The sequence below is a fragment of the Agelaius tricolor genome, unplaced genomic scaffold, assembly GCF_023055355.1.
Source record: "Agelaius tricolor isolate 1412-34295 unplaced genomic scaffold, bAgeTri1.0.p SCAF_5, whole genome shotgun sequence".
NCBI classification, from domain to species: Eukaryota; Metazoa; Chordata; class Aves; order Passeriformes; family Icteridae; genus Agelaius; species Agelaius tricolor.
The window spans coordinates 8,953,015-8,968,635 of NW_027269265.1; the positions used below are offsets into that span (position 1 = coordinate 8,953,015).

At 40.2% G+C, this 15,621-nt stretch overlaps 1 protein-coding gene across 4 annotated transcripts in view; it reads left to right on the forward strand.

Moving 5' to 3' along the window:
* Window positions 1-15,621, forward strand: part of AKT1 (AKT serine/threonine kinase 1) — a 79,219-nt gene that overhangs the window by 33,479 nt on the left and 30,119 nt on the right. For all 4 annotated transcript variants that reach the window (XM_071426307.1, XM_071426308.1, XM_071426305.1 and 1 more), the window contains 3 exons: window positions 5,795-5,923; window positions 12,580-12,691; window positions 15,455-15,602. In XM_071426307.1, coding sequence (XP_071282408.1) covers window positions 5,795-5,923; window positions 12,580-12,691; window positions 15,455-15,602 — 389 coding nt within the window. The remainder of the gene's footprint in view (window positions 1-5,794; window positions 5,924-12,579; window positions 12,692-15,454; window positions 15,603-15,621) is intronic.

Here is a 15,621-nt window from a genome sequence, read left to right on the forward strand (position 1 = left end):
CCGCATCGGGGCCGTGCCAGGCACGGAGGAGCTGAGCTGTGCGGGGCTGGCCTGGTTGGTGGTGGCCATGCACAGAGCTGTTCCCACAGCGCTGGCCGAGGGCTGCGCTGACCTCCCCGCCGGGGAGCAGCCCCGCCGGCAGCCCCAGGCTCCTCATTGAGATTCCAGGCACAGGGAGCGCCTCTGCAGCTGTACGCTGGAGGCGGTGGCCGAGGAGGCATCCAGAGAGGGGCCCCAAAAAATCATCAAAGAAGCGGCCCCTTCGCTGCGCCTCTGAATAGGCAGACAAACCAGAGGTCCTCCTCTCTCCGCCAGCGTGTTGGGAAAGACATTAACATAACCTCTTTTTCTTTTCTTTCTTTTTAATTTCCCCAAGCTACTGAAAATCTACTGTGTTTAAATATCTTGTTCTGACAGTTTGCATCTGGGAGCGAGAGTGGTGCACCAGCCTGGTGGGTGTCTGTGCAGCTATTTTTATAAAAAACGAAACATACTTGAGCTGAGAGTTTTCATTCAGGTCACCCTAGACTTAATTGTTTGGTGTCAGGTCGTTAAGATCCAGAATTAGCTCCCTGCACTTGGAAAGGGCTTGCTTCCGAGTGCTTTAGAAATGCAAAGGCAAGTTTTCAAGCCCTGCTTTCTTTTTCCAAATCTGTTTTGATTTCAGCTGGTTTTGAAGCGAGTGGACACTTAATCAGTTTACTCGAGCAGTAAGAACTAACTGTAAATCCCCATCCCACTCCTCAGCACGAAGGAGATGGCAGCTCCTGAAAGCTTCAAACCTTTAAGGAAATTTGCGTCTGTTTTCTGAGCCCTTATTAGGCCGACAGGATGCAGACCACTTCTCATGGCCATTGAGGCTCAGAAATGAGTCACTGTGCCTTTGATGGGTGGCACATTAGCGTTTCGATTGGCATAACTTTCATGTTCCCTCGGACAGGAACTGGAGCTGTACAAGCAGGGAGTGCCCTACATCATCAGAGCGTGTGGGAATGTAGAAAAGGCTTGCATAACTCAAAAGCTCTAATTTTTTGAGTGTTATGCTTAAATGCAATTAAAGGTGCTACTTCTGATGCTCAGAGCAGAAAGTTTAATGCATTATTTATTGGTAGATTTGTGGTAGCCACCTGACTGCATTTCATATAACTGAGACTTTGTTTTCAGTCAGTGCTCCTGGGCTTGTTACTTGGTTACTTTGGGCCATAAGAAAGTTAATAGTCAGTCGGGTGCTTTTGTAAATATCAAGGGTAGCATTGGATGCTGACTTGGTTAACCTAAGGATTTATTTTTTTTTCAAACCATTGGTATGTATGAGTTGATTAAAACAAAAACAGAGGCTTCTTAAATATAGTCTGTTCTGAATTAAAGGGTGTGGTGTTGGCTTTGAATGAGCTTGATGCAGCAACAAGCATGCAGCAGTTGGTAAATAAAGATGGATTTTCTTTTGTTCTGCTGGTGCTTGCTGCTCATTATTCTCCACTTACCCCGTGAGCTTCCCAGGGAGTGGCAGCTGTTTCTGATGTTAGACACTCTATCAGTGGTAGACAGCTCCAGATTCGGTGAGATACTGTTGTGGGGAGGAGAGGAAAATAATCTAACCCTGCATTATTGTAAATCCTCAGTAGAATTAACTTTTCATGAGCCAAAGGAGTTTTGTGTTTAACTTTTTCTGAAATATTCAGGCATAAGAGTGCTTTGCAGTATGTGTTACAGCGAAAAAGCTTTTCTGGCATGAGATGGATTTACATTCTGAGTGTGTGTTAAGTATTTTAATGTGCAGTGTGTGGGGGCAGGCACAAGGCAATAAAGGGAAATCAGTCTATAACAATCTTTGTGTATGTTTCCAGATATATACAGTTTGGGAATCTTTGCAATTTGGAAATTGCTCGGAGTAAACAGAATGATACATAAAGATTTTAAATAATAAAGCTAGCAAGCTACAGAGGAGTGTGTTTGGTTCCAGGATTTTATATGTAGGATTTATAACCCATGCTTTTGCTTTCCTGTCTCTGCAGTGTTAGCATTCTGTTACTGAAAACAAAGAAGGCTCTGCCAGGGCATTACACAAGCAATGAATCACAGAGGAAAAAATGTTTTGCTTTGTAAATTGTTCACTTTTCCATGGTGGATCATTATTTTTTTTTTTAGTGTTGTCTGATAGAATTTGCCACACATGCTTGCATTTACTGTACTCGGTATGATTCTTTCTAGTGTGAGTACATAACTGCTAATATTAGTGACTTCAAGTAACTTCTTCTTGTGATTCTTAAAAACAAAACCGCAACAAGGAACAAAGAACACAGGGCAAAAATTGAAACAGCTCAGTTCACTCTTGAGGCATGACAGCTTGCTGAGTATATTGGAGGAAGGAAAAGGTGTTGATGTTTTTCAGACAGCTTTGTCCCAGCAGTTCCACATAATTATTTTTTTTTCTGTATTGACAAACTCCTTTTCTGCCTCCAGTACTCAGATTTGCTGTCACCTTTTGATGTGGTCCTCGTGGGCTGTAGGCCATTTATAGCCTTTTAGCTAATCATAAAACTATAAACTTGTTTCTTAAGAATATGCACTTTGTACATCTTTTTGATGACTGTTGGTGAGTCTGTGTTTCCGAGCTTCTGCAGAGGAATGATAGCTTGCTCAGGCTTGAATGTAAAATTATACTTGGAGATCATTTCCTTGGGAAGTCACACACCAGGCAGTGTCTTGCCACTTTTTTTGCAGGATGCAGAAGTACAACCTCAGTGTGTTATATAATAAAAACTTGTACCACAGATGCTGCACTGTGCCTCATACTCTCCTTGGCAAGAACAATAATCAATAATATGTTGGATTGCCATATTACAGTATTCGTTAAGCTCCAGACATGTGGAAAAATTTTTAAATAAAATCATGTTACTTATTTGCAAATTAAAAAGGTGGATCAGGAACCATAACCAGCTAAAGCAATGCTTAAAGGAAGATCCAAGTAGAATGATCCCTGCAGAAAGGCTGGTGGTAATGAAATCCTTGATTTTTCACACAGAAGCAGTGAGTGTGGAGGAGGATGCTATATATGTATGGAATGCACAATTTTAAAGACTGTGTGATTAATCCTGTTAGAGGATGTGTTTCTAACAGAGAAGCAGATCGGTGGGATAAAGCTGTAAGAAAGTATGAGAGCCAAACATAAGCATCTAATCTTAGAGAAAGTCTCCTGTGACAGTACAGTGTCATTCTGTTTAAAATTATGTGTACTTCGCTGCAAATAACCAGATAATAATTTCAGAATCTGCAAAAAATTATTGTCCCCTCTGTAAATGCCAGTGGGGAGGATGTGTAGCATAAATTAGGGAGTAAGTGAAGTAGAAATTCTCATTCTTGTCCCTGTTCAGATATTATTTGTCCCATCCCATCTGGGTTTAGTCTCAAGTGCAGGTATGATAAGGGGTGTGTGGTGGTCATTAGGTCTCCTGGGTGTGCTTTATGCAAGAGAAGAAAATGCCAAGGAGTCTGGTATGTAACAGCATGTTCCAAAATCCTGATGGTCTAGGCAGCCACCTTCCCAACCTGCTTACCTGGCAAACCTCTAGTCAGGAGCTGGGCTGAGCATGCCAGTGTCTTCTTGTCCCTGTAGTCACATCTGTGGTGTAACAGTAATGAGATTGGAGTAATCTCACTGATCTGGGCTGAGTTGGACTGATAATTTAAATGTGAAAGGCTTCATAATCTCCTGCTGATCCCAGAAAGTTTTTGGCATTTAATTAAGGTCAGAATTAAAAAGATGATGACAACAAAACCTTCTACATTTACCTCCTTGCCTATAAATGTTAAACCATGACAGGTGAATTCTGAAATTCCTGGAGCGATGATGACACTTTCGTAAGCGCCTTACAGGCTGGTGTAACACTTAGGGCAGTAAGAGCCATTGCTAAAAGAAACAATGAGAAGGTTTGTGCTCCTTTTCCTCTCCTCTTTCTTGCCCCATACCTGTTTCATTAGTTCACATGGATGTTTTCTGCAGACGTGGCCACTGCAAAGGTGACTCTGTGTGACTCTCCCTAACAGCTCAGTAGCTCTTAGTTTTTTGGTTTAGATGAGGAAATTGAAATCCCAGTGAGGACTAAAGAGGTGAAAGCAGCTGGTGGGGCTGTGCACACCCCTGTCTGTGTTGTGTGGGCGTCGGGGTTGCTTCTGCTTCTGTGTGCAGGAGAGAGAAGGATGAGTGTGAACGGAGAAGTGACACAGCTGCTGCCCAAAGCAGGTTGAAACTGCACCACAGACGGAGAGGAGGTCTGTGGGGACAGGAAGGAGACAAAGCAGCTGCAAGGGAGTTCCTGGGGCAGGGTGCACTTTGCTGGGAGAGAAATCACCAGCAGAGGAAAGCTGAGCAATGGGAAAGTATGAGAGGAGCCTTGGAGAACAGCAGAGCAGCAGAAGGTTGCCAGAGCCAGTAAATCTGGTGAGCCTTCTCCTCTCATCTATTTTGGTTGTTTGAAGAGCTTGCCAGCAGGTGAACCTGTGGGCACTGGGCACCAGCCACTGCAGGGCAGCATTACAGGATGCACAGGCGTGGTCCTGCTGTGGCAGGCTGGAAGGGAGTTCAGCTCTGAGTGTGCTCTCTCATCTTCTCCCCAGTGTTAAACAAACCAGTGAGAAACCATACAGAAGGGAGGAGGGCATGGTTGATGTGTGGCTGTGGGTGCTTTGTAGTTGACCACTTGCTTTTAAAGATTTTTAATCAGTTTTTGGGGTGAGCAGAATTGGAAAAGTGTGGCCAGTACTGTGTTTAGAATAACACCTTGAATGAGATTTTTGTGACTCAGTTGAGTAGAAACAGGACCTTTTAGGACCTAGAGGGGCAACTTGACACCATGAAAAACTATTTGAGATTCTTGAGAGACTGCCTCATAAAACAATGATCTGGTAAATGAGCAAAAAAACTCAGGCATACTGACAGTCATCCAGAAGAGCCTTCAATGGGATTTCTGCTTCCTTCCCTGAAGACCTTAATAAATCCAGTAAATAACTGAGGTTTTGATTAACTCTTCCTTCTTATTCTGCTGCTGAACATTTTGAGTGTGTCTGTAATGCAGTCACGCAAGTGTCACCTGTGCAGGTTACTCAGATGAGCAGTAGCATGGTGTGAGCAATGGATGTTTCCTCAGACAAAGAAAGGTGGCATATCTTTCAGAGTAGATGTTTGTTTTCGACTTTGTGGTGGCTATACATCATCCAGTGTTTTCTCCTTCATATTGTGATATATCATCTTGTGTTTCATGCTTGAGATGTTGTGAGAGAAGTGAGTGATGTTATGTAACATAAGCAGAGAATTATCTTCTTATGGTCTGAAAGTGACTGTTGGTTTGATAAAGCAGTTGACTAATTAGTAAATTACCCATTCTTGTTTAAAATACTTGCGCTGCAAAATGTAAATGAAAAAAATTTCTCCACTTGTCAGTATGAAAAATGACAATAGCAAAAATAATACATAGGACATCTGCTCTGATTTTTTTAAAATTTAAAATGCATTTAAGGCAGATGTTGCAGAATTTGAATGGAAATCAAAGTAGATGGAAGAACAAAACATAGCTGTTTACCTTTTGTGAAGTCCCATTTTTATGGCTAACATCGCTATCAGTATGTGACTCAGTGCCCGTGTTTTTCCACTGTTTGTATCAGACTGAACTGAATGTTCTTACAACTGCTGCTGTCAGGATGACATACAGTTCCAATATTAACAGAAATTATTGATGTGTCAGTATTTTGGGGTGTTTTCTGATGTTGTTTCCCTTTGCCCATCCTCTCTTTCCAGGAGAATACATCAAAACATGGAGGCCACGGTATTTTCTGTTGAAGAATGATGGCACCTTCATTGGCTACAAGGAACGGCCACAGGATGTGGACCAGCGGGAATCACCTTTAAATAACTTCTCAGTAGCTCGTAAGTGTTTCTAGCTGCTTCCTTGTCCTTGTCCTTGATGTCTTCTTGTAACATAGCTGGGAAGCTGCATCAGTAGCATTCAGATCTGCCCAGAGTGCTGTGTCTAAACACAAAGTGTGTTTATTTGAGCTGATAAATCCCACTGTGTTTCTCAGGAGTGATTGTAACATGGAGGTTTGATGCTCTGCTTATTTTTCTTGTTTTTTGAAGTTTTCTAGTAATTTAGCGTTTCTGGTTATTGAATAAAATTGGTTTATTTGTTAATATTTTGTATGTATGTTAGTCAGCAAATTGCTTTAAAGTGAAAATTTACCCAGGTGCATGTACTTGGTGGGGTAGGTACAGCAGAAGCATTTCTGCCACCAGATCTGGATTCCAGTGGCATTGACATTGGTCAGAGTTATTTAATTGTTAGCATAAGAGAATGCAGAGTGAGCACATGTTTTAACAAAGCACACTTGGATTTTCTTAATTTTGAACACAAAGCCATAGTTCTTCTATCAAAGCCAACAAAAGGGTTTGGAAATAATAACAATCTCCTAACCTCTGCACTCTCTACTATGCAAACATTTCCGACTTTGTTCAGGTGCTGCAGCACAGGATGTGATAGAAGACTCTGAAGATAATTTCCTTTTCTTGCTCATGTTTTTAACTTTTCACTATATACTTCCAGCTTTTATTTTCTCCTGTTCTTCATCTTTCCTGTCTCGTGATCTGCCTGTGTCTCGTTCCACCACTTAAAAATAGATCATTGTGGCACCTGTTATTAACAATGATCTGTTCCATGTTCCTGGTGACTACTGGAAGCAAAGCTCTGCAGAGAGAAGGGTAGGGGCTTTCCCTCTTCATTACAAGGTAGCTCAAAATATAGGGGATTCTTCTTTGTAGCTGATCATTAAGCAGGTATTTATTTTGAAACACCCTGCTCCTGGAAGAGGGCTAGGCAGCAGTAGGAATTAATGGAAATGTTCATTATTTTTCCCCCAGTAGCAGCACATACCTGTTGTGACTGATGAGGGAATACATAATGGACATGCTGTTTCCTGGTGCCTCTGTGCAGGATTCCAAGAGTGCTTTGGGGCTTTCTGTGTCGTTTGAGAGGGAGAATTCTCGTAGTGTTTTCATTTCAGTAATGACATGGTACTTTCCTCTTTAGACTGGTATCTTCTTACAGATTGAAAGCAAAGGAGAAGAAAGCCACTAATTTATAAATTAATTCAATACTTGGTCTATAGCCAGAGGCTTTTAACAAATGCACTTTCTGGAGGACACTTCTATTCTCTTGCTGCTGCTAACTGCATTACTTGGGCAGCTCAGTACTAAGGAGTAAAAATGTGTCCATCACCTTTTCTTTGTCTAAGTTGCCTTTAAAATGGGTTAACTTAAATCAGTTTTCTCAACAGCAGTATGGTGCTTTTTTGGCAGATTGAGCCCATCAGTTTCAGCATTTATAGATAAACAGGTTTGTTACCATGGCATTGGAGCATTGTCAGAGAAGACACAGCACGTGCCTATAGAGAGATGAGTTATAAGAGTTGCCTGTAAGAGGCATCGTGGGCTGGGTGATGGGTGGGAGGATGTTCCTAGAAGAGGCTCTTGCTTGGTGGCAGCTCAGGAAGGCCTTGAAGATTGGAGTGGGCCTCCTTGCTAGAAGTCATTGTTGTGGATTTGGGCCCACAGAAGCAGCTGTTTCCCCACCAGGATTTAATTTCTCATGTAAGGCAGTAGCAGGCAGTGCTGCCAGCACTTCTGTCCCTTCTGGGTGCCCTCCACACTTTCACAGATTGACAGAATATTCTGAGTTGGATGGGACCCACAGGATCATCGAGTCCAACTCTTCATGTAAATGGCCCATATGGGGATTGAACCCACAAACTTGGTGTTATTAGCACCAGGCTCTAACCAGCTGAGCTCATCTCAGGAATCACTGTTTGGATGTATTTTGCACCACAGTCTTTCCCTTTGAACCTGCTTGCTTTATCCTTTCATTCAGGTTAACATGTCATGTTAGTGTGAATGAATTTGAGCTGTCTCTGGAGGAAGGCTCAGGCCAGAGCACAGGCCTGCAGAAGCCTCCTGCCAGTGAAAGGTGGGGGAAATTATTTTGTAAAAAAAATTAATTATTTTAAATATTAAGATTAAATATTTTGTAAAAATTAATCTTTCTGTTTTCTTTTTGTCCATGATAGCCCTGACTTTTTTTGTTAATTAGTGAACCAGATTTTTTTTTTTAATGAGATGGCAGGCTGTCTCTGTCAGTCTGTTCTTTGGAAGTGGTCCCATGTTTCTGATTAAAATCTTTAACCTCTTCTGCTGTACAAAAATGTAGGCTTTTTTATCTTTGCAAGTAAAAGGAGGGTTTTTTTAAAGGGGGAATTTTATTACTTTTAGTGTAAAATTCATATTGAGTGATTTTGTCAGCTCATGAGAAGTGGGAAATAATTAATGAGAAAGCTATGACAGAAGATAACAACTAATGGTCACCTGTCTTTTCCTTTAATGGGTATGAAGAAAGTATTAGCAATAAATAGTGTGTGATTTCCATGTGTTTGACAGTCTCTTCTTTCTCCTACACTCGCCTTTTCCTTTTGGTCTGTGAGGGTTTTAATCGAACATTTTTGAAAACTTGTTTCTAAGCCCCTCTAGCTAAAGAGAGGCATACTATTTATTTTAAATAACCTTTTCTCCACCTAGTTTTCCTTTTAAAATAGGCATATACTAATGTTTGCTCTGTTTAAGGAGTTTATTTTCTCTGGAATTAACCTACTGATTATTAAAAAAAAACATGACCACAAACAAAAAACAAATACAGAAGAACCCAAAGTAACACTCATGAAGCGTGGTGCCTGAGTGTTTGAATCTTATTTGTGTTTTGTGTTCTGTACTTTACTACTAATAAGGTAGAATGAATAAAAAAGTCTGTACCTAAAAGTTCTGCTCCAGAGCTCCTGCAGATGAATAACCAGTAGAGGCTGAGTTGTAAATCTGTGAGATAAGTAGCCTTCATACCAATTGTAATCTCGGATTATCATGTATGTCTCCCTATTAGGTTATAAGCCTTTAAAACCATATAGCTGAGAAAAGCAGTATATTGTGAAAAACCACATGGAGAGAGAGGCTGTTCCTGTTAGAAAGGGATTATTGCTCCCGGCTGTCAAAAAGGAAGATGGACTGTGGTGGTTTTGTTGTACTGCTGAAAACGTAATTGCTCAACAATACGAGAGCTCCTTTTGGGACAGGACTGTGTGTCTGCAGTCAAGCATTTTTCAGAGGGCACAGGATGGCCAGATTAGTGGTTGGATTTTTTGATTTTTTTGTGTGGTGCTACTAAGAGCCACCTTTGTGCAGGTCTGTAACTTGGTGCTCCTGGCCCCTCACTTTTGCCATGCTGAACAGTTGAGAGTTGAATCTATCCAGTGGTGTTACAGAAAACAGACACTTCAACATAATATTTGTGTTTGTCTTCCAGAAGTTTTATTTTTTCATCATTCTATTTTCCTTATTTACCTTTTTCCTTTTTTTCTCTGTTTTCTTTTTTCTGTTTCTCCATACCCTTCCTTAAAGAAACCAAAGCAGGAATAGGAAGGATTCTTCCTTGACATTATTGTTTTAAGTGTGATGTCATTATATAGGGAGCAGAGTTTGACACTTTCAACGAAAGTAATCTGCCTTTTAGCTTAAGTGCTGGGAAAGCAAATATTGTGACATTTTAGAAAGTCACTGGGATAATACTAAGTGTCTTTCAAATACAAAATGGTAATTTACATTTGAATGCCTTGGTGTCTATTCCTGTTAGGAACAATTTCTCTGTCCTACTTACTTTAAAAGACCAAACACCAGGAAAGAATCAAGAGGTTCTTTAGAGAAATTTAAATAATTTTCAACAGGCTGCTGTTCATAGTACCTACTCTGTTGCAAATAGGGAATACTTACGTTGGCCTGTTTCACAGGAAAAACTTCCTTCAAAGTGGGTAACCCTCAGCCCCTGTTTGAAATTGAATGTTTTTATAGCAGAATCCCCAAACATGCCATAAATCAGACCTAAAACTACACAGCATCTCTCTCTGCTCTGCTGGAGTGGTGCACATTGCAGTAATACATTGATGATTAGAGTAGGTGAATTTTGGATTTCTCTAACTTCAGCTACAGTGAAGAGCACACAGTTGAGTTTAAAAGTAAGAAAAAAATTACTGTTCATTTGTTTCATTGATAAAATCCATGTGATCATCATACATGGTGAGAAGTAAGTGGTAGTTTCAAACTTCTAGAACCTATATGGTATAGCACTTTGGTAAAGTAAAGCCTTCTGTATTTCTTGATATGTGCTGTTATGATTGAGCAGGGTAATTAGACAGCATATTGTTCACTAAACAAAACAATTCTGGGTGACATTCCTGAATTATAGTGGTTATTAACTGACAAATTTCTATTATTCATCTTGCTGTACGCCTTAAAGATTGCTGGATCAGCAAACTTAACAAGTATCAATGGACAGTGCTGATTTAGGGGAAGAGTGACATGTAATTGGTCTCTGTCTGTAACAGAAAAAACCTTGTGTGGTTTATCATGCTGAAATTAAATGGTTAAATCTAGAGTTCATGGCTAGTTTAAATGTCTATGCAGCTACTTCAGAATATGAATCTAAAATGTTTTTAAAATCTAAGTAAAACCTCTGTGTTTATTTCTTTATGATGCTGTATTTTGGGATGAGTATGGGAGAACAGCTCTGGATTAGCACAGGGTTAGGAAACAGCCTGATGTTCCTGAGTCTGCAGCCAGATTCGGTGTCTTAGGGCTGCATTGTGCACGCTCCTAGAGGACAACCCCAGCCTTCCTCTGATCACCTTAAGCAGATAAAAACGGGGGGCAGAACAAACAAACAACAAAAAAAGAAGGGCAGCTAAGGAGGTGGGAGGTCTGGAAGCAGGAGTGAGATCTTTGGAGTGGAATTTATCAGCCCCAGGCTCACCCGGGCAGTTGTGTTTGACTCTCACAGAGGTGGCTGCAAGGGCGAACCCAGCGCAGCCACATCACTGCGTGGAAGTTGTTTAATCTGAATGAAGGAGTGCCATTTATTGCACTAAAGCCTTTGCATGACTCATTAATAAACTTTCTCTTATCTAATTGGAGTGCTTTAGGAGGATGCAGTATAACCTCAGTGTGCTATTAAAGAAAAATTATATTTTCTTGTAATGAAAAATGCAGTTACTAATTGAAAAGCTTATAATTCCAGCAGCAAATGAGGCATGAAATATATTGCCAAAAATACAGTGCTCAAAAACACTGGCAGTAAATATTTTATCTTGGTGCTAATTAAGAGCTTGAACTTAAAACTGAGCATTCTAAATTTACACAATAATGAAATTAACCTAATGGTACCAGTGTAACCTTAGTAATGTGTACTGTTATTCTGGTGGATTCTGTCCTCCACTTGCACATTGCTGATGGTGGAGGAAGTTCATAGCTCTAGCAGTAAACAGAAATTTCTTCTTGTCTTCATAGTGCCTTTTTATTTATTTAGGAGTCTATTTAGAAACTGAAGACCAAATAACAGCAAGCTTGTGGTTTCATTAGCTGCAAGGAAAAGAATTTAATGCAAGAAAAAAACTCTTACAATTATATTTTTTTTCCCTGCTGACTTGGTTTCTTAATTTGACTTTCCTCTAGCAGGATCTGTTTAATTAATTAGCTTTTCTATTAACGTTTATCCGAAAAATGTGGTGATTTGGCTCCTTTTGTTATTTCATTGATTTTCTTTTGTTTTTCAGATCTCTGTTAGTAGAGCCAAAGCGTACCCTTTATCCAGGAGCATTTTCTGGCTCAAATTTGAAGGATAAACACTTGTAACATCCTAAGAAGCTTAAAGTAAAATTTAAAAAATAAAATAAAAAAAAAGTTGTTTGTTTTTTTTTTAATTTAAAATTTTAAAATTAAAAAAAAATTACACTCAGCTCTCAACAGAACATTTTGATGAAGGAAGTGGTGGCTTAGCATGTAGCTGTACTTCTGTGGCCTTTTTAGGCTGTGCTTAGAGCCTGGCAGGGATGGAAGCTGCTCGCACCCGACTGCCACAGCTCTCCCGAAGGCTTTTGGAATGGGGTCTTCCCAGGGGGTGCCTTTGCAGTTTGATGTTCCCTCTAGTGTTTGAGGACTGGAAATGCTGAGTCTGATCTTCATCAGGTTACTGCAAAATGATCAGATGTTCTTCCTGCAGCTCCCTGGAACCCATGGACAGGGTTTTACGTGGGAAAGTCAATAGGAGGGAATGTAGGGGCTTGATTTTAGTTTCAGTGTATGTAATTGCTACATTATCAAATGGCTTTGGCCATGTGCTGTGCTCTGGATGACCTTTAGAGTATGGGACCTGAGTCTGAATGGCTTCTGTGTTATCACATCACATTTCTGCTTACATCTATGGGCAGACCAAACGTGGAGCCTTTCAAAGCAGAATTTGATTTCAGAGCTGCTTAGATGGCTATCTCCCAAGCTATTTATTGGTTTCATCAACACAGTAAATTGTCTCAAGTCTCCTAAAGAAGTACTTACAGAGATTTCTGTGGCTGATTAATTGCAACAGTTTGCTAGATAAGAATAAAGACAAATGATTATTTAAACCTGCTTATGTACCATGACTCTTTCTTTCTTGATTGTGGTAGAGTGCCAGCTGATGAAGACAGAGCGACCTAAACCAAACACATTTATCATTAGATGCCTCCAGTGGACCACAGTAATTGAAAGAACATTTCATGTGGAGACTCCAGAGGAGCGGTATGTTTCATTCATATTTAATGCATAAACTCCTTGCAAAAGCAGATGCAAGTGTTCAGCATTAATAGTGAGTCCTCTGCTGAAGCTCTTATTTATCAGATGATGTACGTCTGGACTGTAGAGTGACAAATAATTTTGGAGTGCCTTCAGTTTTAGTGCATTTCCCAGTATAAAAGCAACCCTAAAGGGAGGGTTTCAGTGAGTGGATTTTGAGCAGTGTTTGTAAGTGAATTGTTGCTAGGTTGGGTATCCAAAACGGACAGGTGCAGGTGTGTACCAGCACACAGGTAGTTATTTCTGGAATTTAAGGTTCATTTCTCACTGGAAATGTTGTGGTATGTAAAATGAAGGGTTTCTGACCTGGGAGTTTCTGGAAGGATGAGCACAAATGAAATAGAGATTCAGGCAGAGTTGAGTTGTATCAAAATAGTGACCTTTTAAAGTCTATTTAGACACCCTATTTCTAAAGGAAAAGTTACTTGTATCATTGCTGATTGCTAATGTCTTATGCAAATTAGATAATAAAGGTGATAGTTATCTGCTGCAGGTGCAGATTTCTGTTTCATCTTTTAGGAAACAAAGCTAAGAGCTACATCCTGTGCTCTCATCATTGGAGAATTGATCTCTTACCTCCAGAGAGAACAGTTTTCCAGCACAGCTATAATACAGCAACTGGGTATTTAAATATTTACTTGCTCTTCAGAAACTGAACTCAAATTATTCCAGTATCAGTGTTCTAAGGGAGTGGGTATCTTAAAAGCCTGGTCCTCCCTAGATATGATCCTAGCACATATTTATTTTGAAGACCAGTAAATTCTGCCAAGAATTACTCACTTATTTCTTTCATAGCCTTTGCATGCACTTCGCATGCTCCTTATTATTGCTTTTGATTCTGTTACAATGATCAGAAGAAGGTTTAGTCAAATTAAAAGCAAAGAAAAAGAAACTTGTCCTTGTTTCTTTTAGGAACTTCGTGGTCACTGACCCTAAAGGGAGTGAATAGCAGTTTCCACTTGGGGGAAGATTGTATTTCAGTCTTGTTTTGTTTCCTCCTAGCCAATTAAGTCAGCTTTGTGACACTTCAGGGCTCAGAGTGTTAGTCACCTCTGTTGTGTACTCTTGAGACATAAAAGCTGAGGGTGAAATTCTGTTCTCCCAGAAATCAAAGATACTCACTTCAGGAGGGCTGAGATCTCAACCAAGTCTGTAACAAAAAGAGATATGAAGGTCAATATGCCTTTAGCTTTCTGTATGCCTTTAGAACCAATGTTTGCTTTTTTGAAAGAAATGGAGAGAGAAAAGTGTGGAAGAAGAAGTTCTTTTTGTAATAATTTTGAATGTAAAAATATGCCTAGTAAATAAGGGAATGTGTTAGGGATGGTGAATGGAGCAGTCTGTGCTGGGAGTATAGGGAGAATGTTCTGAATGTTTGACATCACCTTGCTGCCCCATACAGGGCTGGATGAATTGTGCACAATTCAGGCAAAATCCAAGATAAAAATGCACAAGGCAGGAAAGACCTTGTGTGGTGCAATTTTTATTAAAATCTTGTGTTGGATACTTTTTCCCATGGACTTTGCTTCCTCTGGGGAATGATCTGCCTCTGGCATCCATTATAAATGGAAACTCACATGTTCAGATATGATTTTTAAAAAAAAAACAGCTTCATAGGACCAGTGAATAATTGGACATTGATAAGGATGGCACAGCTGCACTGCAGATTGTGCACAGAGTTGTTCAGCATTGGCTGCTGCTGAAGTTGCAAAATATTTTACCTGGGATGTCCTTAGGAGAAGAATTTAACCAGTCCCTAGAAACACCAACTAAATCACCACATCCTGTTCCCTGCATATACAAAAGACAGTAAACATGTAAGTCCACATTGTCCACTGGATGTGTCTTCAGCCCCCATGTGTGTCTTTAAAGCCTGTCCTGAGACCCTGGAAGCCCTTATGAGTTGCATTCTTTATGTTCAATAAATTTGCAGTGAAATCGAGTGAAGACCGAGAACTTTCACTTCAGTAGCTTCAAAGGTGTGAAATCTCCCCAAGGACACTGGAGTGGAAGTTGTCTCCATGGGAGTTGAAGGGGTCACTGTTAGAGCACTGGTTGCTGAAACAGCTGTGGAAACTTTATCGTAACCAAGACCTGTGCCTAAGATGAAATGTCACTGCTTTTGCTGACATTCTGCTAAAGTTTACACAGCAGTTGCTGTACTAATGTCATCATCTTTACAACAGAAGAATAACCTAAGTGTCCTGAGCTTTAAGACCTTTTCCAAGAACATCTCTTGCCACTACAGCCACTAAAATTTGGGTTATGTTTGTGAAGAGGTGCCACAGTGTCCCCAGGAGTTGGATGTGTGTTTCAGTGCACCACAGAAATGTAGAAACTTGCTTTAATTGCTTTGTGCAAGCCTTTTGCTTTTTTTGGTTTTGGCAAGTCTGTTTTGGTTATGTAAATGTCTGTATGACCAGGTCATATCCTGAGCTGTTGACTGAATGCCCATTAGAAATTCTGTTATCCAAAAAGTCTTGTATTATGTCCAGACTGGGAGGACTTCAGTTGTCTCTTGTTTCTAGTATGATTAATAAAGATTTTAAAAATGCATTTTTGCAGTGCTTGAAAATGCACATAATTCATCATATCTTCCATTGATTCATGAGAGAGTATTAGTGGCTCTGTATTCCTTGGTGATCCTTGCCATGGCAGATGGTAATCTAAAGCCACAAGTAATTAATGTGTTTGCCTATATTTTGCCAGGGAAGAATGGACAAAAGCCATCCAAACAGTAGCAGACAGCCTCAAGAAACAAGAGGAAGAGATGATGGATTTCAGATCTGGCTCTCCCAGTGATAATTCAGGTGCCGAAGAAATGGAAGTTTCTATGACAAAGCCAAAACACAAAGTGGTAAGTGGGTATAGCAGGA